Source organism: Acromyrmex echinatior, chromosome 3 (genome assembly GCF_024713525.1).
Source record: "Acromyrmex echinatior isolate Ae372 chromosome 3, ASM2471352v2, whole genome shotgun sequence".
Classification (NCBI taxonomy): domain Eukaryota; kingdom Metazoa; phylum Arthropoda; class Insecta; order Hymenoptera; family Formicidae; genus Acromyrmex; species Acromyrmex echinatior.
Window position 1 is genome coordinate 16,514,508 of NC_141854.1, and position 27,619 is coordinate 16,542,126.

At 31.6% G+C, this 27,619-nt stretch overlaps 1 protein-coding gene across 5 annotated transcripts in view; it reads left to right on the forward strand.

Moving 5' to 3' along the window:
- The window catches only part of Pkc53E (Protein C kinase 53E), a 72,870-nt gene extending 45,437 nt beyond the window's left edge, over positions 1-27,433 (forward strand). For 3 of the 5 annotated variants that reach the window (XM_087404595.1, XM_087404596.1, XM_011064358.2), the window contains 11 exons: positions 1,415-1,526; positions 14,280-14,408; positions 18,047-18,200; positions 18,508-18,736; positions 19,027-19,158; positions 19,235-19,408; positions 19,899-19,990; positions 20,408-20,609; positions 21,061-21,249; positions 21,890-22,030; positions 22,101-27,433. In XM_087404595.1, coding sequence (XP_087260721.1) covers positions 1,415-1,526; positions 14,280-14,408; positions 18,047-18,200; positions 18,508-18,736; positions 19,027-19,158; positions 19,235-19,408; positions 19,899-19,990; positions 20,408-20,609; positions 21,061-21,249; positions 21,890-22,030; positions 22,101-22,253 — 1,707 coding nt within the window. In that variant the 3' untranslated portion in view covers positions 22,254-27,433. Of the gene's footprint in view, positions 1-1,414; positions 1,527-7,943; positions 8,053-14,279; positions 14,409-18,046; positions 18,201-18,507; positions 18,737-19,026; positions 19,159-19,234; positions 19,409-19,898; positions 19,991-20,407; positions 20,610-21,060; positions 21,250-21,889; positions 22,031-22,100 lie in introns of those variants that run through there. The other 2 variants (XM_087404597.1, XM_011064367.2) reach the window with 2 other exon arrangements.
- Positions 27,434-27,619: the final 186 nt, after the last annotated feature.

The window sequence follows — 27,619 nt, forward strand, 5'->3', positions numbered from 1 at the left end:
TTTGAAGAACGTTTGCTTCGTTTTATTAAAGTTTGTTTTAACGTAGTTACAATATTTAATCTTTCGATTTTGGAGAACATTCCTTACTTTAATCGGCTTAAACGTTTAAGTATGCAGTAACAATAACTGCGTAAGCAGTTAAAGAATGGCATTTCGTGAAAATCAACTATCAGTAGTTTTTCAAATAAAATTTCAAAAATATATATATTTTCATTTATTATAATTAAGTAAAAAATGGGTTAGTAAGAAGAAGAATCCTATATTTTTTTCAGTCGATGCGAATTTTAGTGTTAATGTTTACATGTAAATTTTTAAATACATTTTTCTATAGTTCTATAAACAGTATAAACTGCGCGCCGATTGGGTTTGTTGGATTTAAAATGTTATCATAAACTGAAGTTGAAATAATATCACAAATCATATGGATCATCAATCCAATAATAATGTTAAACATAATTTTGAAACATTTTAAAAATTTATTATGAAAAATGTATTTGAGAGATTTGCTTCGATTAAATATAAGATTCTTTCTCTTATTTATATTTTTTTGTTTTATTTTTGATGTTGATTGGAATGATATAAATATAAATTATAAAAAAATTTCCATTTGAAAAAATTTCAATAAAAAATTGGATTGTAAAATTCCAATTTTTGTACGTTGACTATTATTTCTTATATAATATGCTACTGAAATTTGAATAAAAAGATTAAATTTTTTTTTACAATTATAAGGTTTTTTAAAAAATGAGTTTTTTCCAATATGTTTACATTTAACGCAAAATAATTTCTAATAAAAAATATATATAAGATTTAATTAAAATAAAGATATCGAGTAACTATTTTACTATAAGGAAATTTTTTTAACACTTTCAGATCATAAAACTAAGAAATATTATTAGTGGTAAATATATATGTGTATAATTAATTTTTTTTTATTTAAAAAAAAACACTGGGCTTTCGGAAGCTCAAAATCTGTAGCTTGACAATCAAATGTTAAAAACAAGATATTAAATAAAATAACTGATAAAGTGAAGAAAAAAAATTTCCTATCACATTTATTAAAAACTTTAAAATACATTCTAAGTTCTCCAAATAGATTCGAAAGATAAAGATTAATGCTCTTTTCAATAATTAGACTGAGTTCAATCTCGCTTGAAATGATCATCTTATAATAGAGTCAGTAAGCTGATTTCAGAAATTTTTTATTCGATAAGTTTTAAATTTCACTAGATCAGGTGATAATTGTTTGACCTTAAAATCGCATTATGCTTAACTGAACTGGGAAATCCAGCGATCTGGCCGATTTGTTCCTACCGTTATCATTACGTCACCACAATCACAATTCCCTTCCTTCATCATCATTAAGCCCAAAAGTCTACGTGTGTGTGCACGGTGTAATGGTGTAATAACGCAGGACACGCGGACGAAGCACCAATTCAAGCAACACACCTACAACAGCCCCACCTTCTGTGACCACTGCGGTAGTCTTCTCTATGGTGTCATCCACCAGGGCATGAAGTGCCAAGGTATCATATGATGAACGAAAAAGAAAACGAAATCAATGAAACTAAAACGCACATCTCAGACCCAAACACGCAATCCACACACTCAGAGACACATTTCTTTCAGAAACAATTATCCAATAAGGATGACACGTGACACCATATAACACACACACACACACACACACAGCTATACAATGTACAGTACACTAGTTACACATTTTTCTTTTTCTTTCTGTTTTCTTGGCCCAGCGTGGTGTTGCTTTGTCTTCGTATTGTATTCCTGTATAGTGTTTCTTGGTCTATCTCTTGCTCTCTCTCTCCTTTTGTAAATAATACTCGCTGTAAATATTTCTGCGCCGTATCTTCGTCACAGGTGGATGCTAGAAATCCGATTAATCGCGTTAACAACGATCGCAGATGAACGCCACAGCGGATGATTGCCCTCCCTGTTCGCTCGCGTTCCGACGTATCTGCTAATGCGATTAGCGGCGCTTTTAATTATGTACACGGTACATCCTTCGACGTGGATTTTGCACTGATATTGTATAGTGTCTGTTAGGTGGCTTTTGTGCGCATTAACTGCGTCTCTCTGTCAGCAGGAGACGATTCACATGTGGCTGTGTGTGTGTGCGTGTGTGTGTATGCGCGCGTGTGATGTGTTATGTGTGAATTGTTACATCTAAACTTGCATAAGAATTATGCACTGTGGAAGGGATATTATTTTACGTCACAGTGAACTGCCTTGCACGGCAAGAAAAGGCAAGGAGAAAAGGAGAGAGAATATATAATAATTATAACATAAGTAAAATCCGGTGACAAAGCTGCAAACAGAAGAGCGAAGGATAATATTAAAGAAAGGTCATTTTGAAGGAAATGTGACTAGATCTCACGTTTCTAATATCTCTCTCGTTCTCTCCTTGTCCTTCATTAAGGAGTGCACCTTATCCAATTTTTACATATTTTCCTTTTGTTGCTTTCCTCAAATATCAAAGTGCGTATAAAATAACCCTTTGTGCTTAATATCTCCTATAGTTTAATATAGAGATGTATATATCCATCGCTCGGCTCGGGAAGTAAGTGCTTCAAAAGGATGCTTTTTGTCGATAATGAACTTATCTTTGAATATTTGGGCCAATACATCAGGTGTTCTGAACGACATGAAAGAAAAGGGAAAAAAAGGAAAAAGAGAGTTCGCTTTGATAATTAGTACGCGAGCTGAGCTACGTCGAGCATTTATAGTCATGTCGAGCGCGAGTTATATTTTTTTTTCTGGAATTTTTCCTTCCATCGAAATTGTGTAGATAATCCTTGTACAGTCATAGTATAAAAAAAAATATTATTCAACAGGAATATCAGTTTACCGATATGCTGACCAAGTTTGTATTTATTAAATAATATCTGTGCAATCGTTTTTGTTTATTTGTGATCTGTATAAATGTGTGTGTGTGTGTGTTGTTGCGTGCGTGTGTATGTGTGCATGATGGATGATAAAACTCTATATATGCCTAAGAAGGAAGACAGAAATTAGAAGCCAAGTTTATGAATATTTTAATATGTTAGACCCGTATAATATTTATAAAAAAAATTAGTAAAGTTATTCCAAAAACACAGTATTTAAATAATTACATAAATATCGAAAACAATATTGAAAAGATTCTAAAATTTTTAGCTATATATTTATGAAGCATTCTTCTTTCTGCTTTTCTTTATCGTGATGTTCTTAGGCGTATGTAGAGTGATGATCTTCTTACCATTCTGTGTCTTTTTCACTGTCACGAGTTTCTGCCATTGCACCGTAACTGCACAAAAGTCGTGCACTTTCCTGTTGTATTTTCTTGATGTGATTTTCGCTGTATCTTCTCGATGTGATTCTTCAGTGTATTTCCACAAGTCGTCATTCTTCGTTTATCTGACGTCATTCTTCATTTATCTCTTTTTTTTCTTTCTCATTCTTTGTGTGTTTGCCCTAAAACAATATGATATTTCTCGTGTGTTTCACAATTTATTCACGTTTGAAACTCTTTATTTCCTTGATAGTTCGCGATGTTCTTGTGTGTCTTCTTATGCGTGTGTCTTAGTTTGACCCAATGAATTATCGATTTCTCAATATTACTCACGATTTATCGACAATTTAATTTCTGACTCGGTCGTTGCTCGGTCATGATATTTTGAACTTACTTATTTATAACTGAAGTTCGCGGCTACGATTTTTCAGACTCAACTATTCTCTCAAAAATTTCGTAAGTATGAAACAACTTACCATTTGCGAATTTAATTTACCGTTCACCTGTAAAAAATTTTATGATGTTTTTTCTTCGCCTTAAGAAAAATTGATATGTAATAAAATTTTTTATAATTTTAACTTATAATGAATCAGTTAATTCCTTAATCGAGAAATTCTTTGTTTTATTACCCTTTTATTCATTCTATCAAAGATTTAAAAGCAAAGTTTATTTAAGTGGAGGAATCATATTGTAAGCTTTCAGTAAGTTTTCACTTTCAAGTTGGAAAATAGCTGTTTATTATTACAAAATTGCGAATCTCTTAATTGAATTTATAATTTCAAATTAAATGCATATACATATACATAATTTAAAATGATGAACGATATAACTTATGTATAAAAATATATAACCTTGATCATATAACATCATATAACATTAATATAACATCTTTAATTTATTGCATTTTCTTAAAAAAACTTTTAATGCTTGCAACGGAATAATGAATAAATAATTATGATACAGAGAGGTGCTTATAAAATCGAAAATAAAACTTGAAGTCTGTATTTTAAGAAACTTTAATATTAATTGAGAGGAATTATTAATTTTCTGACGGATGGCGGATGACAAAGTGAGGACCTGCAAAATTGATGTAGAAAATCTAGTTTCCGGTGTTACGCGGAGTGAAGCAGTTGACATAGTTTAATAAAAAGTGTGTGAAAATTTAAAGTTTTCTCTTCAAAGCAAAATACACTTTTGCGGAACTCGAAACGATAATTTTTTCGCTGAGTTAATCTGAAGAAAAATACAGCCTTAACCATAAGTATGTATTGTAAAGCATCTTCAATTTTTTGCATTTTCTTAGAAAAGGCAGTAATAAAATCCGAAAAAAAACTAATCAAATGTTTGAAATGTTAAAAATAAATATTAATTTTTAATAAAACTAATTTTTTATTTATTTTTTAAATATAAAACGTTCATGTCAATTTGCGGAGGTGCTTTATGTACTTTTGACCGAGACTATGTAGATTCAACATTTCCATTGTATGCGAATGAATGGATAAAGAGCATAATAGATACCTTATATAGCTAGCTTTTCCTTTATAGATTATCTCATGTGATTCGCTTTTATGCTCCTCGAGCACGTTTATCATTTCTTCGTTGAGCAAAGCCATCGCGTTTTGCTAATCTTTTCACGGCGATCAGCGGCACGCGAACCGCAATTTTGCACTTTGTCGATGTAGCGATAAAACCAGTACGGATTAATTCAGCCCTTACAAGGGGTGAGCTTAAAGGAGCATCTTTTGTGATGGTGATTGTCCGATTAGCAGAAGGATGATGATTTACGCATTCAGTTGTTCAAGCAACCGTTTAACAATTTATTGTATAAAAACGAGACCAAAAAGGAAATGAGTACAGAAAAAGAGGGACTGGCACAATTCCAGGATATATATGGCGCATTGTATCATCTAATTTCTTCATTTCTAGCTACTAAGTTCCTTCGTTCTTAAAATTGGCTACATTCCGTTCGTATTGTCGTTTTTATTGTCGTCGACGAAGGAAAGATGATCCTTTATAAGTTTTTTTAGTGTACTCACATTCTATATTTTGTGGTTGGGGGTTCTATTTCAGATTGCTGAAAATGTTGCGATTGGACTCTTTATAATCATTTCTGTTGCGAAAATCTCGATATTGTTCAGCATTGTCAGTCTCTGCATCAGTTTCAAATAATTTTTATCGCAGTAGAAAACTGATATTTAATACATGCAAGTATATTTTTATGTTTCTGCATAAAGAATGCATCTTAAAGGACAATGGATGGATAGTGACGTCTGTCGTATTTTTATCAGACCAGCACAATAAATTATCTATAAATAAATATAAATATAGTAGAATAAGTTTATGTAAACGTGAATATAGAAAAATGTTTGTGTAAACATTAAAATAATATTTATAAAAGATCGATGTAAGAGAATACCATGAAGATAGATTGACATTGTATATTGTACAAAATTATATTTGCCAGATTTGAAATAACATTCATACAATTTCAATTAGAAAAAAAAGATCATTAAGGAGAGTAAAATTTCTTAATGCAGTTAGAAAGCAGTTATAATGTACGCTACTTATCCAATTTTGAGGATAATTTTTTAACATTATAAAGAATGTTATTTTATATATTTAGTTACGCTTTTATTTTACATGATTTTATTATTCTATTTAAGTCCTTGGGCTTATCATATTGTGCGATGAAAATATAATTCGAGATTTCAAGAAACTTCTTTTTTCGACGATTTCTTTTTCGGATTATAATTAGGAGCAAGCAGAGAGAGTGAAGCTCTAACGAAGGTACCCAGGTGCACTTAAACGATATTCGCGGATGCATTTGTAAGACTGTACTGTGATAAAGGTCTCGTCTTTTTTCGAGAAATGTCGGTAAAGGATTTTCTCAAAAGACGAGCTAGCACCTGGGACATCAAGAAGTGAGAAAGGCAGGAGCAAAAGACTGATGTGGAAATTAATTAAACGATTGAATCTACGGCCCGGAAGAAAAGGCTGGAAAACGGAAGCGAGAGGCCTGACGTTGCACAAAGGTCTTTTGTGCATTGCGAAAAAGAGAAGACTGCTTTCTTCAAAGAAGCCTCTATACAATGCTATTGAATTAAATTTCATCAGTTTGAAAAATTCAGTAGCTTATATTTATAGGATCTTGTATAATATCTTGAATAATAGATTTTTACTTGTATTGCTTCTATATCGTGGAAGAGAATATGGAAAAATGTATTGCTTGATGTGTAACTTGAAATTAAAATAATAATTTCTATTTATCTCTTACGCAATAGAAAAGCGGAATATATATATATATATATATATATATATAAAAATATGTATATATATATATATATATATATAGTATATACATATAGTATCTCATTATAAATTTAATTATTTGCTGATTATATTCTTGCATGGGAATTTGTTTAAATTTTTTAAATCAGATTATCAAAATTTTATTGATCCTCATCATTGGTAGATATTGACTATAGTTAATACTGCATTTTTTTACTGACGTTTTTTTCCACTGAGAGCTTTGAGTGAAAGCCTTTCCTGCACCGGATCCAAGAATAACGCAACTATTGACCATACAGGCTCGATAATAACTGGTGATAGTCTGCCCACGTCGATATCTCGTGAAACTGATTTTTATAGTCTTTTATGCAAGGGAAAATATTCATAGTAACGACAAATTTCCAATTGACCGTCGTGCACGCCACGAGTTGCGCGCAACCTTTCAGGACTGCACAAGTAATGTCTCGTTAGGGAATTTTCGTGTTACATTGTGTTATTCTGTTGTTTTGAATCTTCTCGCATGCCTTACTGTGAAATTGTACTTTTCTTCGTGCAGAAAAGCTCGTTGAAATCGTTCGTATTCACGATACATTCAGTTTGAGAGGTAATTACATTTTGAATGTATGACATGTAACTTATACACATATTGAAGAATGCAATTGCATAACATTCTCCAAGGTTGTACGTGACGATGACTGCTTTTTCATAAAGCGTGTGGCAATAATTATTTTTTTGGAATTACAGAATGATTAAATTCTTTGACTACAACACAAAAACACAGGGATGGTTTATTTTGCGCCAATGTCTGTATTGCGCCAGGTTCCATCTGAGTTTACGTCAAAGCGAAAGTTTCCTTTCGATTTGTCGAATTGCAAACAGTAAATTCATTTTATGACTAAAACAAGAAACATTTGCTTTGTATGCCGGTTAGGAACTTGGCACATACAGAATATTTAGATTTATAAATCGTATCCACAAGCGTATCAATATTTATAATGACTTAGACTCTGTAAAAGGAGTCCAGTTGCACCTGTGCGGCACATTCTCATTAACGACGTTCATCGTGATCGTGTGCGCTACCTTGTCCTTAATGTTCATCATCACGTGGTCCACGTGCACGTATCCTCTCTTGTTGCTTCTGCATCACCTCAGCTTTTTGGGAAAAGATCGCAAAAAAGAAAAGAACAAAAACAAGTTTTAGGGTTTAAATGGGAAAGGGATTTAATGTCTTTTTCCCGGAGCTAGATGTCCCGCTTTGGGGTATCGATTGGCATATAGCCATCGTCCGCCTTGATTTCTCCGCCACACAGGATCAGACCACAAATGAAAGACCGGGCTTCCCCGGGCCCCTATTTCTTGTTCCCAGGCGAGTCAAAAGCACAAATGGGAGGTTTTCACGTACCTGACGCCGACCTTCTGCGACCACTGCGGCTCGATGCTTCACGGTATCGCCCATCAGGGACTCAAGTGTTCAGGTAGTTAAAAAGTTAAAAAGCTAAGAAATCAAATCACGTGTCAACAATACGTCAAATCCATCAAACGGTCAGATATCTCGCACATCAATCCCACTCCTCCACCATTACCATTAATTCCAGTCATAGCTTCACAGGAATTTGACCATCTGGGTTGCCCGAATATCTGTCCCGGCGGGATAATCGATTTGACGGGTAGGCCGAAATTTAGATATCGATTTTAGTCCCGAAATATTAAATAGCCCGCGATTTTCATGTTGATACAATAAAATGTCATGTAAAAGGTACAGTAAGATATACAGTTCAATGATATGATCCGATAATATGAGTAAAGGCGATGACAGGACATTTATATTATTGATATTGTTACGTAGTAAAAGAACAATCGCGTTACAGTTTCACTAAAGCGTTTTAATAGATAGTAGATATTGGTATTATGGAGGGTAAAGCGAGAGAGAGAAAGAAATGCCGATAAAAAAGAATATCGAAAATCCATCGATGGTGCGAACGGGTAATTCGTTATACCGCTATTAATAGCTAACGTATCGATATCGCGCTTTTCGTTGCGCTCGTTTCGTGCACTTCGAAGACCCAATTGTAAGCTTTTTAAATTACGAGGCCACGCTTTCGAGCAGTATAAAAAAAAAATACTCGACAAATTAAGTCCTCTTTCTTTTTTTCATCTCGTGGTGCATTGAATTGCTTTAAAATAATCATGGCTTATTTAGCACGGTACAAAAAGAATTGATAGTTCTAGTTCCAACATAAATAAATCATTGATTAGTCGTTAGCGTTAACTTTTATCCAAAGATTCAAAATTTTATCAAATTGCAACATTATTAGCAAGAATATATAGAAACGGGTTTTTTATTTATAATGTATAAAGAAAATAAAAACAGTAATAACTACATTCATACTTCAAAAAATTAAAGTGAAAATTCACTTGATTTTTTATTTTTTACTTAGGCTATATTTATTTAAGTTTTTTTATTTACAATAAATGATTTGAGATTAGATTAAATGATTTTATGTGGCATTTTATTCACGTTCTTTTTTGCTAAAATATGATTTCTTGAAAGTTGCAAGTTTTTATTCATGCAATCAAATAATTTTTTATTTATCGCTATAACACATTTTTTATAAAATCTTTGAGAATTTATGTAATGTTAATTACTAAGGTAAAAAAAAGATAACGTATTATTTTTATTGAAAATATGATAATTGGATTTGAGCATAAATGAAATACAGCCTAAGTGAAATAAAAAAATTAGTTCAATCCATTTTAAATAATGTCAAACGAATTAATTGAATGTTTGCATGGGAATATTGGGTAGAAATAGATGTTGAGTTGAACTAGGGCGATATCGACTTCAGAAGTAATAAATATTCCTTGAATTTTCTTCGTCGCTCGTGACATCCCTTAAAAAAATAAGCTTCGGAAATGTATGAATCAGGTGATTCGAAATTTCGTATTCCCAGTCGCTTGTATCGAAGAAATTCAATGTGTCTGCGAAGACCGTTTGCTCAATATCTCGCTCGAATCAGTCACTTTGTTCAAACAGACGGATACAGCCTCGAGGCTTTACATTTATATGGTTTTACATTTATAAATCAGTCACTAATATTTGAGAAAATCTAACGTGAAATTATCAGTGGATCTTACGTAAAATTTCAACATTTGTAAAAAAATCGAAATACATAATATACAAATTCTTTGGAAGTACTTTTAATAAAATTCAGAAAATATGTATTTTTTATCGTACAATAATAATCGAATCGTGTTATACAACTGTTTTATTTGTTTTTCTAAATTCTTGCATATATTTTAATTTTTACGTATATATATATATATATATTTTTTTTTTTATTTATTAAAAATATTCCGAAAAGTTATGAATATACTTTCAATATATGTACAATTTTTTTTATAAAACAGAAAAGTTTCTTCCAGAATTATTACCGATTATATGACTCGCGTTGCTCTATATTTTCACGAATTCCTCTCTAGTTTCTCGTTTTCGCGGTTGCAATAGTCTTTGTGTCGTTACAACTGTTGAAAGTCGAATAAATTCTACGAGACGAACGTTATTTACCAAGCACCTCAAGGTAATAACGTACATATAGCTCGGCTACGACGTTTTGTTTTGTCGCTTTTGTTGTGTTTAGGTCACAAAGCAAGCCGTTCTAAAATTGCGATGCAACGATCTTTTATTTGAATTATATACATCGCGAATACAAATTTCACTTATAATTGCGAATATATATGTCACGGTGGAAGCAATGTATACGTGCAAATAATGCTATGATTAATGACAATATGTGATGAAACTGTAGAAATTTCCTATATATTGTACATTTAACAAATAGAAGAGCCTGTTGGCTTGATTTATCGGAGCAATCAATTTGATTATAGAAATTTAATTATTGAATACGAGCGCGGAAATCCAACGAATACAGTCAATTGTTTTTATAACTTTGTTAACAGAAACCATTCAAGAATCGACAAAGAAACGAGAGATATTTATAGTGTGATAGAAAATATATTGTGTACTCTTTTTTTCGTAAAAAATTATATCTTTCATGAAAAAGAAATTATGCCTTTCAAATTTAGCAAAAACGATGCACAATATTAATTATTTTTTCACTCAATTATTCACATTAAATTGTTCCGTGCAAATTAAAACAAATCGAAGATTGATTTAATTTAAGAAATTAATTGATTGTTCATTCTTCTTTAGCAGGATTCTATTAAAGTCATATTTTTAATCTAAGAACGTTTTTAATTTTTGTTAAGAGAATAAGATAATATATTATAAAAATAGTTTTTAGCTAAATATAAATATTGATATTTGAAATTTGAAATATCCGTTTAGCGAAAAAAGAATAAACGTAATATTTTTTAAGCCATTTAATTCATAATTTTTTAGTCATAATTTGAAATATAAGATACAATTTCCGATGGATAACTTCGATGATAGCTTTAATTACCATAAATAAATTTAAAGATCATTTCTCTGTGAATTTTTACAGCACATATAGAGATTCGAGTTTTCTAATATCGTATTGTTTTCAGCATTGATCGGAATAATAAGATGAATTTAAATTTGAGAGCATCTTGAAAAATACGAGACACAATTGTACCGCTCACTATTAAACGTCTGCAGATCTCACTTTAAAAATCAGGGTGCTTCACTTGAGTGTGGTTCACTTTTTGCGCTTCGACATTCGCGTCTCGGGTCTTACACGGGCTTTAGACCGCGTAATCATCCCTCTCGATGCACTCGAAAGAAGCATCCTCCCACTGAAGAGAAGACCCACCACCTTACGTTCGGAGTACTTGTAGCTCGCTATCTCTCACCGTCTCGCCTCTCGCCTTGCGAGCTCTGTGGAAAAGCTTCCGGACGACGAGATGCACGATTACACGCCGACTGACACAGAAAACGTGTACCGGGCGACACTGATGTATTTCGCCGTGAATTTTACACGCGACGACAGTGGCATGGAAACGTGCACCAGGCGTCACGGTGACGCGATGAGATACGTGCCATTTGCACGTTCTGTGTTTTCTTTTTCGAAAAGATAAAGGGAAACGTATCCACATCTCTCATCAGGAATCCTTTCCTGCTTGGGGAACGCTTAAATGCATGAAACATCTTCCGTACGATCACTCAACTGCAAGGAAAACCTAATCGACTGCATCACTTTGTAATTTGAAACGAATATAATGTACTTGGAACAATAGTATACAATAATTTACATCTGTTCAACGGTAATAGAATACAACGTTAACGTAAAATTATTGATCTTATGTAGGTATACCTTTAACCTTGATATATTTTTGATTGTGTTATCACATGACTGTACTACACATAATTAATATCGTATTGCTGCTATACGCGCTGCTCGGTTTCCTCCACATTCTTACTGGACAGCGACCGTCTTGTGCCTATTCCCGACGACAAAGCGCAAGCAGAGAAACGTATTTTAATATACCTCTCCATTCTTCGCCTATTCACTCGTCGCTTATTCACACGGCGCATTCTAACCCCACGTCGTGTATCTCACTGGGTGTTGAACACCCACCGATGCGCCGTCACACGCATCTTTACCGTGTATTACATATGTATAGATTGTATATATATATATATATATATATATATATATATTTATATACATTTATATACACATACCATTTAACACAGCACTCTCTTGGACGAGTAATTATTATTATTATTATTATAACTATTAAAATGGTGTAATTATGTAATTAATGTAGTGTGAATTGCGATTTTACATAATGATATGTACGCATGTATACAGTGAAATTCTCAATAAGTGATATTTAATTGGATTAATTAAATTCGTTATGAATTATTCCCAAATCTCCTCTGACTTTAATTGTAGCAACAGTTTCTTCGTCAGTTTTGAAACCGATTTCTTTCAAAAATTTCCGAAGAAGTTCATTACATTTAAGTTTTTAACTTTTAACGCAAATGTTACCTTGGTAATTAAATCTTAAGTTAAAAGTTCAAAAAGATAAAATCTTTAAGTTTAAATGAATAACGAAACTTTCTTTATTTAGTTGCGTACACCAGCGACGTTTACTTATTAAAGAATATACGTTGCTTGATGTTTCATCATCTTCTTTAGCGTCTTTTTTCTTTGTTATATTGCTTGTAACTTCTTGAAATTTATTCTACGAAATAATTAATGCTTGAAATAAAATATCTACAGTGTAAAAGAAGTGTAGAGAAAAGAAGATATAATACTTTTATATATAAATATTGTAAATTCACTGTATGTACGTATTTTTATGTTCTACGCACTAATGCACGATATATACGAATTCACGTACATATGTATACACAGACACACACACACACGACGTAAACATAACACAATGATTATCGTGCATGCATGTAATCTTTATATATATTACAATCACGTAGATTTATGGTGTTCACTTATCAGCGCGTAAATTCAAGTAATCGTACACCTTTCCCCAGCAGACATGCGAACCTCTGATTGCACACTATGTGTTGATACCACTTGCGTGATTACCATTCGTGTTACCCGCAGTTAGCTTTTCGTTGACATGTATTTGTACACAGTCATACACGTCATTATTTATCATTGAGACCTTTCATTACATTTATAGAGATCTCCTTGCGCCAAATAGTGTGAGAGATCTTGTAGAATATTTTACATACGTACACGTGGAAATGTAACTCTTACAAGAAACGAGATCATACTCATAACTTACACGAAAGAATTTTTTTTTTCCTTCACAATATACAATCCAAAAATGATTTTACTTTTATCGTTGAATAATTTCGATACATAGTAAAATCAGATGAATGGAATCGGGGAGCGAATCACATTTTCATAAAAGCTCGATTTGTTGTGTTTCAATTTTTGCACAAACTCTCTTCAAATTACTAGGAAGCAGTCATTTTCATATCGTCACCGTGCTCTTGTTCTGGGTTATGATTTTTAAATTTGTGATTCCCTCAGCTATTCCATTTATTTCACATTGAATGCTTATACATGCTATTCTCATCAACATAAGAAAAATGAGGACGTCTTTCCCATATTTTAGAATATAAATCGTCTCCTTATTTAATTTCTATATACTCGAATTATTTTGAAAGCGATTTTAGCGGAAATAACGCAAACTACAATAATCAATACAACTACAATAATGCTATAATCGTGTAGTGCTATAAATTGATATTCTTAACATGAAAAACGATATCTGAGAATTTCGTTGTATTTTTTATTGCGACGGATAAACACAAAAATTATTTTTGTAGCAGAAATTATAGCAGTTTTTGTTTTATTGTTTAAGAATCAATTTACATAAATTTAAGAAGACTTTAAAACATGCAATAATATATTTGAACTGTCTTTTTGAAACATGATGCAACGCTTTCAGAATAAATAGCTCATTTATCTCCCTAATCCATGAGTCTTCCACGTGTACGTATGTGTAACTGCAGCTGCGCTCGAAAACTTTAAGTTCTTAAGATATTGGAAGTGATATCGTTGGTTTAAAGAATATTTAAAAAGGGCAGATGAGCAGCCCCTTATAGTTCGAGCGACAGCTGCGATTTTATTGGTCGACTGGGAATTAACGAAAAAACGAATTGATTTTTTTGCGGCAATTTAAAGAGAAACAAAGATTAATAATAATCGGTGGTGATATAATTGATGATAATCTGATAACGTAGCATGCGACATGAACGTGCACAAGAGATGCGAGGAGAGCGTGCCGAATCTATGCGGATGCGATCATACCGAAAGACGTGGTCGTATACACCTGCACATCTCATGTGCCGGTAGCAAGCTGTCCATAGAAGGTAAGTTTAAAATTACATTTTTAAATTTGTATTTTATACTTTTGACTTTTCTATCATCGAATTTCTATCATCGACGGCGCTCTCTCTCTCTCTTTTTTTGCGTTTTTTTAAATCACAGAATTGTTTCTGTTTTATTAATTAATCGAGTATACATATTTTATAAAATCATAATATATTTATGTTCATGTATTTTGCATTACTTGTATATTATAATTTTCACTTTGACAGATATCGCTAATAAACGAACTCTCGTTCTTCGCTGTCCTAGATTTTTAGATTAAGACAGATAGTGCTTAAATTATTAAAAGAGAGAAAATTATTCGTAAGAGAGTTATTATGTCATGCTATTATTATAATAATATAATAATATTACGAATAATAGACTTAATGACTAAAGATTAAGTACGATTTATGATAGCATTTTTTGATATAAGCTATATTTTCAGTGATATAAAATATATTTTTTTCTATCTTGTAAGAAATCTTTCTATTATTCAAGAAAGAAAAAAATCTAAAATATGTTGAAAATTATTGACAATTTTGTTATTCGTGATATTATAATGAAGGCATTAATTAAATACAAAAACTAGCATAGGTAGAATACATCAGAATCTCTTTTTTATTAGTTTATTGAGTATTCTATTCATTGTAAAAAAAATTTAATTTTTTGGCAATTTTTACGCAAGTAAATTACTATTGAAAAATAATATTCTACTCGCGCGCACGCGTTTAATATGTGAATGTGAACTTTTAATTTAGAATGTGAACTTTTAATTTAATTAATGGATGCATCTATATTTAATTATACTTGTTTCATATAAAAAATTTGATGGTCCAAAAATGGCAATATAAATTTTTATATACTTTATTAATTTCATTTAATACTAACGATGATTATAATTGGCTATCGTTAAATGCTCGTGGTATGTTGAATAAAAATAAAATATATTAATATTTAAGAATACAAATTTTGTAATTATTAAAATATGAAAATTATAACTTTAAGTAAAAAGATACATTTTTCTGTGAATTTTCATAAGACTTAACATGTAAAATGTATTAGTATACATTCATGTAAAAATTCACAAAAAATTTATCTTTTCGTGTATAGTAATATTTTTCGTGTTTTGATAGCTCACTATACACGCTTTGATTTTATAATTTTAATATTTATTATATTTTACTGTAAAAAGATATTTTTTTATTTAAGGGTAGCATTTTTTCTTTTGCCTTGGGCGCCGAAATGTCTCGTCCCAATTCTGGTCAAAATGAATCACACAACAAATCTTCGTAATATATTTACGAAATCGTTTTGATGATGAGGTCATTCTACGATCAAGAAGATATATTTCTTTCTTTACCGAAGATTTACTATATACAAAGCATATTATACATATACTATATATAAAACATATACTATATATATTGCATATTATATACTGCATATACTATATAAACAATATATATTATATATTTATAATCAAATTAGATATGTTTGTGAGACGCCAATTTCAAATAATTCAAATTCTAACAATCATTTGAAGTAAAGATAGATAATGTAAAGAGGAAGGCGATAAATGCGTGATATTAATAGCTCCTTATTAGTAGCTCTTTATTATCTAAACTTTTTATACGAATATTCTCGTTTGTTAAAATTAATTAAGAAGCTCTTTCTTTTCGAACGTCCGATTAATAAAACCATATAATGTCATAGGCTCAGTTTCACAACTTACGATTAACTCTTAACTGAGGTTTAATTTATTTCTCATCTCTTTCCAATTCTAGCATTGGAAAGAGATAAGGAATAAGTTAAATCTCGGTTAAGGGTTAACCATGAATTGTGAAACTGGGCCATAGTCGTCAAAGATTTCGAATAAGAACGGTATAACAAATGGCAACGGAATTATCATTGGTTGTTATCTATAATCATGATATATTGAGCCTAAGGGCTAGATGAACGTGGAAGTTATTATCATAAGGACATGATAACCCTGAATACCATTACAACCTAAGAGTAATTATCCGCAACCGGCACTAACGCAATGATATTCATCGCCATCCTCTAAATTTGTTATGACTAGAGTACGTTAAATTTTCCATAGTTCTCGTCAAATCGGCCGAGGGTGATGCTATTACGAGAGAATTCTGGCGAATCTTAATTATACAACAGATATCTCATTTCGTATAAGTCGCAAACACCTGAATTGCAATAAAATTATATTTAACATCTTCGTTAGTTATTTTGCTTTATGAATATTTTAACTGGTACTTAGGTTACAGAAATTTGATAACTATGATTAACAATCAATCGTTAAATGTAAGCAGTTTTCTGTGTAGCATCTTGCCTGTCAATTTCGAAAATGTTTCACATTTATAAAAAAAGAGCAAATATCTATGTATTTATTAACTCATATTTATATTCACACACTCAACATAGATTCATATCCTCGCATTATATTTTATTAAAAAACTCGATAATTACGATAAATTATTTGTGCAATTGCTTTACACATTTTACATATATTAAATTAATTAAATACAAAACAGTATACATGACAATTATAAATTTGATTTATTCTGAAAATCGTATAACGTTTGCTATTTATAGTTTTTTTTTTTTTTATTAAATTAATGTGAAGTGCTTTTTAATGCAATTAAAGATTATAGTAGAATTGTTTTACTAACGAATATAAATGGAAAAATATAAATATTATGATAAACATAAATTCAAATAAATCTTTATCCGAACTAATTTTTATGATAAGTTTTATCAACACAGAATTTGCTGGAAATAATCAAAACATGATATTACCGTTAACGAATTACACAATATCTTGCAATAAATTTATAAAATGGTACTCGCGCAATATCATCTCTGCCGCGCATTGCAGTATCTAAATGACTCGATAACTATTGTAGAGAAATAGCGGCGTGTCGGCTGCCTTGAAGCTGTTATCATCTGTCGATTATCTTGAAAATTAGGTTTCTTCGAACTCATTCGCGGCGAGCCCAAGTGGGTTACCAGGATATTACCGCCATGTCCTCGAGGTTTAATTAAAATTTGCGATAAAACGGATTAAAGATTTCTTCATGTCAAAACAAAACACGATTTTTCTCTTCTTAATCACATTCTTCTTAGCCACGTTTCACCTCCAGCCAGTAGATTATTAATTATATGTCATAAAATGTCAGACCCATGTTTGACGTAAAATATAGTAGAGATTATATTAATGACTTTCGGGCAATTTTAGAAAGATGGATGTAAGGTGTTTCAAAAATGAAGTTTAATAAGAAGCAAAAAGATTTTTCTTTATTTAAGGATGCGTCTAATTTTAAATAGGTTGAGGACATTATATTAAAAATTAAATTTAAAAATACATAAATATTACGTATGATAATAAAAAAGAAGACCCTAATAAATTATGTATGACTCAAATGACTTTATAATTGATACTTGATAATTTTTAGTGTACTTTTGTTTGCGATACATAATGTTTACGAGAATTTTTGTAACAATCGGAAAATGTGATATTTTCATTTTCCAAAATACTTTGTACATAATTTTTCGGATAAGTGCATGCTCCGGAAGTACCTCTTCCTGAATTCTTTCCGAAAGATCTTGATTTATTCATTCGCAGTGCGAGAGGGACGAAATCTCATTCCGATGGATCCGAATGGGTTGTCGGACCCCTACGTTAAGCTGAAGCTAATCCCGGATTCGGACAACGTAAAGAAGAAAACAAAGACAATCAAGTCGTGCTTAAACCCAGAGTGGAACGAGACAATCATCTTGTAAGTCGTTTCGCTAATTGCATCGGATAATTAGATCTTTATTTTTGAGAATTAAAAAGTTTTCCTAATTTATGAAATTTCTCGTTTCGAGATGTTTCTTTCCAAGCTTCACGGACTTGAGAATTACATAAAATGATAGATATGTTTTTGTCATATTTACATTACGACGCTAATACGCTAATAAATAATAACCATAAATCACAAATTTGTCAAAGTAGAAAGGGCAAATTTTGATTGAATTAGGGGAGATTGCAGGAATTATTATTTTATAAAACAAAACGCTTAGCGATCTTACTTTTATTATTAGCGATCTCAAACCCGAGGATAAAGACAGACGACTGTTGATTGAGGTATGGGATTGGGATCGAACATCCAGAAACGATTTTATGGGATCCCTATCTTTTGGCATATCGGAGCTTATTAAAGCACCTGCAAGTGGGTGGTTCAAACTCCTTACTCAAGAAGAGGGAGAGTTCTACAATGTACCTGTTCCTGAGGAAGGCGTCGATCTTGCCGAACTTAAAACCAAAATGCGGGTATTTATTTACTGAGCAATGCATGATTTGTAATTTATTTTTAAAATATAAAATCAATACATTCATTCATTGTTTGATACAAAAGAGTTAAATTAATGAAAAATTATTTTGAAATAATTTGTTTAATTAAAATGGCTATATTTTTTCAATAAAGATAACAGATGATTAAATAGATGCTTTTAAATAATATCTGAAATGTTATTTAAAATGTTACTTCTTATTTTATTTTTTAAATAACGATTGCTCAGTTCTAACATGAGTTACGTGAGCCTTGTGCAAACTTTATTCAGAAAACTTCGGTGACGAAAAAGACACACACGGCTCAGGATAAAGATGTGCCGCACAACATGGGCAAGAGCGATCTGATACGAGCTAGTGATTTCAATTTCTTAATGGTTCTTGGCAAAGGCAGTTTTGGAAAGGTAGGTTTTAATAATCGTGAGAAATGACTGATTTACTCGCAAACGACTGCATCTCGACGGAATCAATTAATTCAAGGTCTTACTGGCGGAGAGAAAGGGAACTGATGAGCTGTACGCCATCAAAATCTTGAAGAAGGATATCATTATACAGGACGACGATGTGGAATGCACAATGGTCGAGAAACGTGTACTCGCGCTTTCGAGCAAACCGCCTTTCTTGGTGCAATTGCATTCTTGTTTTCAGACGATGGTACATACAATACTTTTTTATTCATTCGAAAATTACATGCACTTTGTAATTGAATAGTTACGATTTTACGGTTATTGAATACGATTTTGAATTAGTTACTTAATTAGATAAATGTTATTATAAATGTACAACCGTTTAATTAATTCATTTTTATCTTTTATACACGTCTAAAATCTTTTCGTTATATAATTTTTAGAAAAAATATTAAAATACTTACAATAATTAAAAAAATTATGAAGACTCCATTTAAAATTTATGAAAATTTCAAAATTTATTTTATACATTACGAAATAATAAAACTCTCTTATCTATTCATCTTTTCCAAGTTTGATTCAAACTTTATCGAAATAATACACTCTTGTTAAATTTTCTATTAAAATTTCCCCAATGAGGAACAGTACAAGTTCTCTTATGAACGATGCAAAATGAAAGATTAACTGAAACACTTGTTTGCGGCTTACAAAGATTCGCTTTCTGTTTTCCGCTGTAGGATCGCCTGTACTTCGTGATGGAATACGTGAACGGCGGCGATCTGATGTACCAAATACAGCAGTGTGGCAAATTTAAAGAACCTGTGGCAGTGTGAGTATTTTAGTGTTCATGAACATGCTCCGCTTTAACTTACGGATCGATATCCTTAACTCTATTAAAGCTCCGTGAGAGACGACGACGACATGGGAATGCCGAGGAACTCTCGAGCGATTCACGTTGTCGAACTTTCTCAACACGTTTCGAATACGAAATGAAAACCGATTGTACCCGGGAGATGTATCTCGTCGAGGCGGACGTACCGCGCGTGGTTTCGCCTCAACATCATCATCGTGACCTTAATTTTTACTCGTTAATGTCGCGATTATTTTATTCCAAAGTCACAGCGTTCCGCGCAGTGTTTTGCAATTTTTCATTCTTACAATTCTTAGAATTACGATTGATTGTGATTAATTTATACGACGAATATCGACCTTGGCATTTCACTCCAATCCTGCTCTCCATTTACAGATTTTATTCATCCGAGATAGCGATCGGTTTGTTCTACTTGCACTCGCGTGGCATCGTCTATCGCGATCTCAAGCTTGACAATGTCTTGCTAGATCAGGACGGTCATATAAAAATCGCGGACTTTGGCATGTGTAAGGAAGGCATCACCGGTGACAAGACTACCAAGACTTTCTGCGGCACGCCTGATTACATAGCGCCCGAGGTGAATGTTTAAACAAATCTTGCATAGACAAGATGTTGCAAAGTATTGGAACGTGGATGATGGATATGTAATGTCGTTTCTTGCGAAATTTCAAATCAATTTTTCCTTGACAGAAATATGCAGGAAAATAATCTTCTCTCACAACTTTTGTAATTTCAACATTCCGTATCTAAGTAACTCTAAGTCTCAAATTAAAGTTTTCTGTTCTTGAACAGTCAATTTAAAACTGAACGATAGATATCTTACATATTTTTGCTCTTGGAACTTTTCCAATCATTTCTTTTTGAAAAATATTATAATAGCACAAAACTTTTACTGCTTCATGATAAAATTTATTTTTAATATCGCAAGAAATGCGTTGTATATTTTTGCCAATTCTGATATATTTAATAAGTGAAGCTGGAACTTTTTAGTACCGTCTTATCTGTTAGAGTCTCTTATCTTTGCGCAGATTATCCTATATCAACCTTACGGGAAATCTGTGGACTGGTGGGCTTACGGTGTATTACTCTATGAGATGTTAGTAGGTCAGCCACCGTTTGACGGCGAGGACGAAGATGAACTTTTTTCTGCGATTACGGACCACAATGTCAGTTATCCGAAGAGTCTGTCTAAAGAAGCCAAAGAAGTTTGTAAAGCGGTACGCGTGTTTTCTTTAATTTGTTATCTGCATCTTTACAGCTTCCTGGAATTTAAATATGTTTTAACATTTATAAATAGAGAGAAGCGAGGAAGGAGGGAGAAAGAGAGAGACTTAAATTTGTTTAAATGTATTAATTCTCAAGGATTTTTTAAAAAAACTTAAAATATATTTTCATTTAATAGAAGTATCAAGAAAGCAGTTTCTTAAATTTTATTATTGGATGATTAAATGAAATTTCTGTTAACATTTTGATATAAATGACAAAAATTTTTAGTATTTGTAACTATAATTATATCTTACTATATTTATGATCATTGCGATAATGTTAATAATAATAACTGTATGTATAGTTATATAAACAAATATATTTGGCAACTTAAAAATTAAATAATATATTATTACAAAAATGACAATTACTATAATTTAACTAGAATTTATAATCTTTTTGGGGATAATCATATAAAGTATTCTCTCAGTATATAGATTTTTGTAAGTAATTTTAAAAATTGATGTATGACAATAAAAATTTCTAACGAAAGTATTATGTGTGAAAGTACTCGAATGTGTGAATATACGGATAATATATTCAGCTGATTAAAAATTTTCTTCTTACGCTTCTAAAATTCGTTTATTGCAGTTCCTCACAAAGAATCCGAGCAAGAGATTAGGATGTGGAATGCGCGGCGAGGACGATGTGCGGAGCCACGCATTTTTCCGGCGTATCGATTGGGAGAAGATAGAGAACCGCGAAGTGCAGCCACCCTTTAAGCCAAAAATTGTAAGTATTTTTGTTGTAGATATTTCTTTTATTAAAAAATGAGTAAAACGACTTATTCTTATTTTCACAGCAACATCGCAAGGATGTGAGTAATTTTGACAAGCAATTCACCTCAGAGAAGACAGATCTGACACCTACGGATAAATTATTCATGATGAATTTGGATCAGACGGAATTTATGGGTTTCTCATATCTCAATCCAGAGTTTGTGCAACACGTTTAAGCAAATATTTTTTTCTTAGACATATACTCATTCTTCACTTCATTCATCTTCCTTTCCATCACTCAAGAATCTTTTTCACGTTTCTCTCTCTCTCTCTCTCTCTCTCTCTCTCTCTCTCTCTCTCTATCGCTCTCTATAAATTTCTTTCTCTTTCTTTCTCTATCTCCCTATCTCTGAATATTGCTATAGCGTGACAAAAACGAGATCCTGAAACTCTATTATTTTTGAATCTCATTAAATTTACGATATTCTTCGATGTATTTCTAAGCGGTTACTAACCGCATGTTGCGTTATTTATGATGTAAAGGATATAAAAAAGAGAAAAGAAAATGGCATAGATTGGGATTCATTGAACGAATCTAAATAGTTGTCGCAAGGAAAGAATGAAGCAGACGAATTGAGAAATAGCGCGGAAAAGAAATGCTTTTCTCCGTAAAAAAGAAATAAAGGAAAAGTGATATGAAATCGACAAGAGGAAATTTTCAAAATCGATGTCTTCTTTCTTTGCGTATATTATTATGCATTTACTTCAGTAGTTTCTCTACTGTCGCCTTCCAGAGTATATATAATATATATATCGGACGAATGGATGAATATATGATTATATATACATATACATAATATATATATATATACAAAGTCATTATGGCATATATTACATATAAATATATATATATATATATAAATAATATATATTATACATTATAAATTTCTATCAATATTTCGTTAATGTTGCACTTCTCGTCGGTTTAATCTTCTTAAGTAGCGGATCTTTAGAGCTGGGTCCTTAGATTCTCTGGACTCACGACGGGTAAAGAATTTATTAGTACTACGTCGAGGTCAACTCTCATATTGACACACAAATACATGTAAACGTATAAAAGTACATTCACATACATACATACACTCATACTCACGTAAAACACAAGCCACGTATGGCTATACTTTTTCCTTTCTCCTTCATTCGTTGCGAAGACATGAGTCTGAAATGTCTTTCCTAGTTTTTCTCCGTTTCTTCGATGGGAGCGCAGATACGATTTACAGGGGTATCATGCTCGATAAACTCATAATATACATATATACATTATATCAGTAAGTAATGATGGAACGTTTCTTGATGCGAGTCGAGGCGCTGAGTCGATCCTGGCCCGAAACCGATAATAAGCGATCGAATAATACAGAAACGGAATTATATGACACAATAATTCGCGTTTATGTGAGGAGAATTGACAATATGAACGCCAGCACGCGTTGGCGTGTAATGTTTTATGCACTCCTCAATGATGCCGCGCGATATTATTCGATACGATAACGTTTGATGCGAGATGAGATATGTTAGGATTATTCATAACACTTTACATAAAGTTTCTTGTCGCATGCTTGAATAGATTTTATCATTTTACATAATGTATATCATTATACATTATTCTCTGAAATTTTCTTTCCTGAAAGTAAATCTTTATATATTATAGAAGAAAATGTTTGCGCGTAAATAAATAATAAATTAATTTTGCATTGTCTGACAATCGAAAGGATCAAGGGCAGTGCCTTGATCCACTTAGCGCTTTCTTCGCGCATCTTTATAATTACTCGAGGGTGCCTCCTCTCATCGAAATTTCCCGATTCGTCTTGTCGAGGAGAACACGATCGGCGAAAGAAGCTTAGGGAGACTTATAATTAGTACAAGCGAATATATAAACACATGAGACATACTCACGCGATGTTTTCCTTTTCGATCCTATGTTTCTTTTTTCGTTTCAATGATCGTGGTGACACGCGCGGTCAATAGCAACATTAATATTTATTATCAATTAATATACACGTAATTAATGTAGACGTAGTCGACGAGCTCTACGCGAGCCTTTCCTTTGTTTTTATACACCCGATATTGGCAACTTGACGAGCGACTCTTTCGAACTTATTCGTATAATGCAATTGCAATTGATGTGACTATGACGGATTGCGATATCAAGTTAAAAAGATAATAACAAAATTTTCCTATACGCTTCGAGGATCTATAGCGACAAAATAATCGTATTTTCTTTATTCTAATTATAAGTTATTACAACACAAATAATCGGTAGGGAAACAGCTCGTTGAGTTGCGATATATGTATAAAAATACAGATTCAAGGACGAGCTCGTATCCTCTTTCTCGTCTCTTTATTCGTCTTCTTACGTAAATAGTGAATTTCCAGGATCGTCGCCTCGATTGAACGTCATAATTTAATTACAACGGGATTTATTCGCCGTGCAATATTCTTAACGTAGAAGAATCTACGCGAAAGAGCATTCGATGAGATTTCTTTTCTAATATTTTACATTGAAAAATATATCATATTTCGTTGCAGTAAGGATACGTTTTTATAGGCGCCATTAAAACCGCCATTACAGTAAAAGGATACGAGTTCGCGTTTCTTTACAACTTGAGGCTATCGGTTATTATTGAGCGTGTTCCGAGATAATAAAAGATTTAATGTAGTTCTCGCTCTTTTTTTCAACGGGCGATTCTTGTTCTTCGATCGGGCGACTTCGCGCAGTCTCGCCGCGAAATTATGTCTCATTTTTGCGTCGGTTGTCCGGCATAATTTCGAGATATCGTAACAAATTTACCAGTTGAAATCAGAATCATTGTTCTCTCATAGTATGTACTTTGCTAATTATAATTATAATTAACTAATTATAATTTACATTGTTGTATTATATACGATTATATTACTGTAAGTCAATGTGATAGTTGGCATACTAGCTCTCTGCACATTCTGCATTCGCCGCATTCGTTCACGTCTTCGGATGTTATGATAATGCAATTTTTTGTTGATTCACGATATTATATAACTTTGAAAAACGTAATAAAAAATTTCTGCATCCGTCAAAATGAGAAATGTACCAATTTCACGCCCATAGCCATGAAAATCCGATATTGTTTTTGCGATAGAATAACAATATTATAAATTTGGTTATTTTAACACACATATTTAAAATATTTCTAGGGGCTGCGCGATCTATGCCCGAAATCTATTTTTGTACTAAGAAAAGAGAAATCGAAATTAATGAAAAGGAGGCTGTTGCTTCCTTTCCCTTTCTACGCGCGTCTATCTTAATGAATCTCTCATTGTCACATTTGTGGCACTTTCCTGTAGAGTTTTTCAGTCTGGTCCAGGCGTTATAAGAAGGCACTGAGAGATTATAAGAATAGCTGATAAGTTGGAGTAGTTAATATCTATGAGAGAGAAAGAGAGAGAAAGAGAGAGTATAATATTAGGCTAAAAATCCTAATAAGTATGATGGAGTAGAATTATAGTTTTGCAAAAAAGTATTTTGTTTTTATCTTTCTTAGCATTAAAAATATTCTATCCAAATAATAAATCCATATCCGATTTAAAAAAACGATTATTAATAAGATTTGAAAAATAAGCTATTATCTATCAATATTTAATTTTAAACAGAATATTTGAAAAAATATCATAAAATCATTATTTAAGAAATTTTTATTTTGTATATTTATAGAATTAAACTTGACCGAGTATTATTTTATCTGCTATAGATACGACAGTTATTTAATAAACAAATACGAATTTATGAAAATACACGTATTATTTTTGTATAAATATAAAAAAATGTTTTCTATTCAAATTTGATTGTAAAAGGGGCAATGTATTTATATTTATTTTTGTTTTTGTAACTAAGAACTGATTTGACGATAAAGTGATAAATTCATATCTAATAAGAAATATGTGACAAAGTTATTTTACAGCAATTCTTTTTTTTCTTAATAGAAATGTGATGTGATATTAGTTTTTGTAGTAATTGTTGATCTCTATCTTTTTCTCTTTCTGTCATTCATTCTTCCTTTGAACTATCGCTTTTCTGTTTCTCTTTCTTGATCTCTCATTTTAGATGAAGGTAGGGGATAGAATACGTTTTTATTGATATGAGATTTTGAAGGAATCGATGCGCAAGTATGTGCGTTTATTGCGATTTTGAAAAATTCAGAAATTCAGAAATTCAGAAATTTCATCGAATTCTTCTGCAAATGAAATTCAAAGATTCGTTAACGGAAAAAAATCAGAATGATTAAATATAGATCTCTAATATTGTTATTTATTTATTGCACATTAATATTTTATAAAATAACGAATTATTTTTTCAACAAGGGGAGATAAAGAGAATTCATTGGAAGCAAAATATCTTTTCTTTCAAAATAGTAAACCATGAGGTAATGCATTTGCGGCGATAAAAAGATAATTAATAAAATTTAATTTATAATTAAATATAATTTATTAAATTTGAGTTATTTCATGTAAAATATCTTTAGAGCAGAAACCGTAACATTTTATTAAATAATATATAATACAAGAATTTATTTTGTTATAATTAATGTACTTCTCGTTCTTGTAACATAAATATTAATTTTTTCGTGGATGTTTGAAGAAGTTTATGAGAAGCATAATTGTCCGATTTGTGATTAATTGATCTTTTAATTGGATTAACAACGCTGCAGATGCGTGCCTATTTTGTGCGTAATCGCGGGAAGTAGTTGAACAGTTGATTACCGCATTGCACTTAGCATTTAAGTTGAAGAAAGAGATAGGAAATAAAGAGAAAAAGAATAAAAAAAGATAAGGAAGAAGGTAGAAAGTAGTCAGATATGTAGAATATATATCAGGATATCAACGCGTAGCACTCTCTACTTCATCCTCTATCATATTGTAATAAAATCTGTCGTTTTCTTGGTTACGCCTATATATAACATACGTATTTACATATATATGAATATTTTTAAGATGTTTTTGTGAATTTATAATATCGTAATAAAAATTTCGAATCTCTCGTGTTACGAGGTTTGTTAAATGACCTTGATACACGATAATAATTTCTCGTCCGTGCGTTGGAAATATTTTTAAGTATTACTTAATGTTTGAAATTTTTCTAAAACATTTTCATATTTTCGGATAGAACACGTTCTTCTCTTTTCCTTAGTACATTTTATTTAAGATTTATTTCATATACATTTTAGTGTAACTAATTTGAAATCTATCGGCATGTTACATGAAATCTCTACTCTGGTCTAAAAAGAAAGTAAGGCCACAATTTGTAATAATACAACTTCGGAAACTCTCAAACATGTTGACTGTCAAAGGAAAATGTCTCTTTAAATAAATGAATATATATCTGAAATTTATGTTATTCCCTTCTTTTGATTCCACATATTATAATTTTTTACACTAATTTTACAGAATAATGTCTATGTTTATGTGAAAATAAAGAAGAATAATTATTAGAAAATAATTACAAAAGAAACGTTTTTTTAATGATATGCATATAGAACTTTCTTGATGTATTTTCGAATATGGAGAGGGAGAG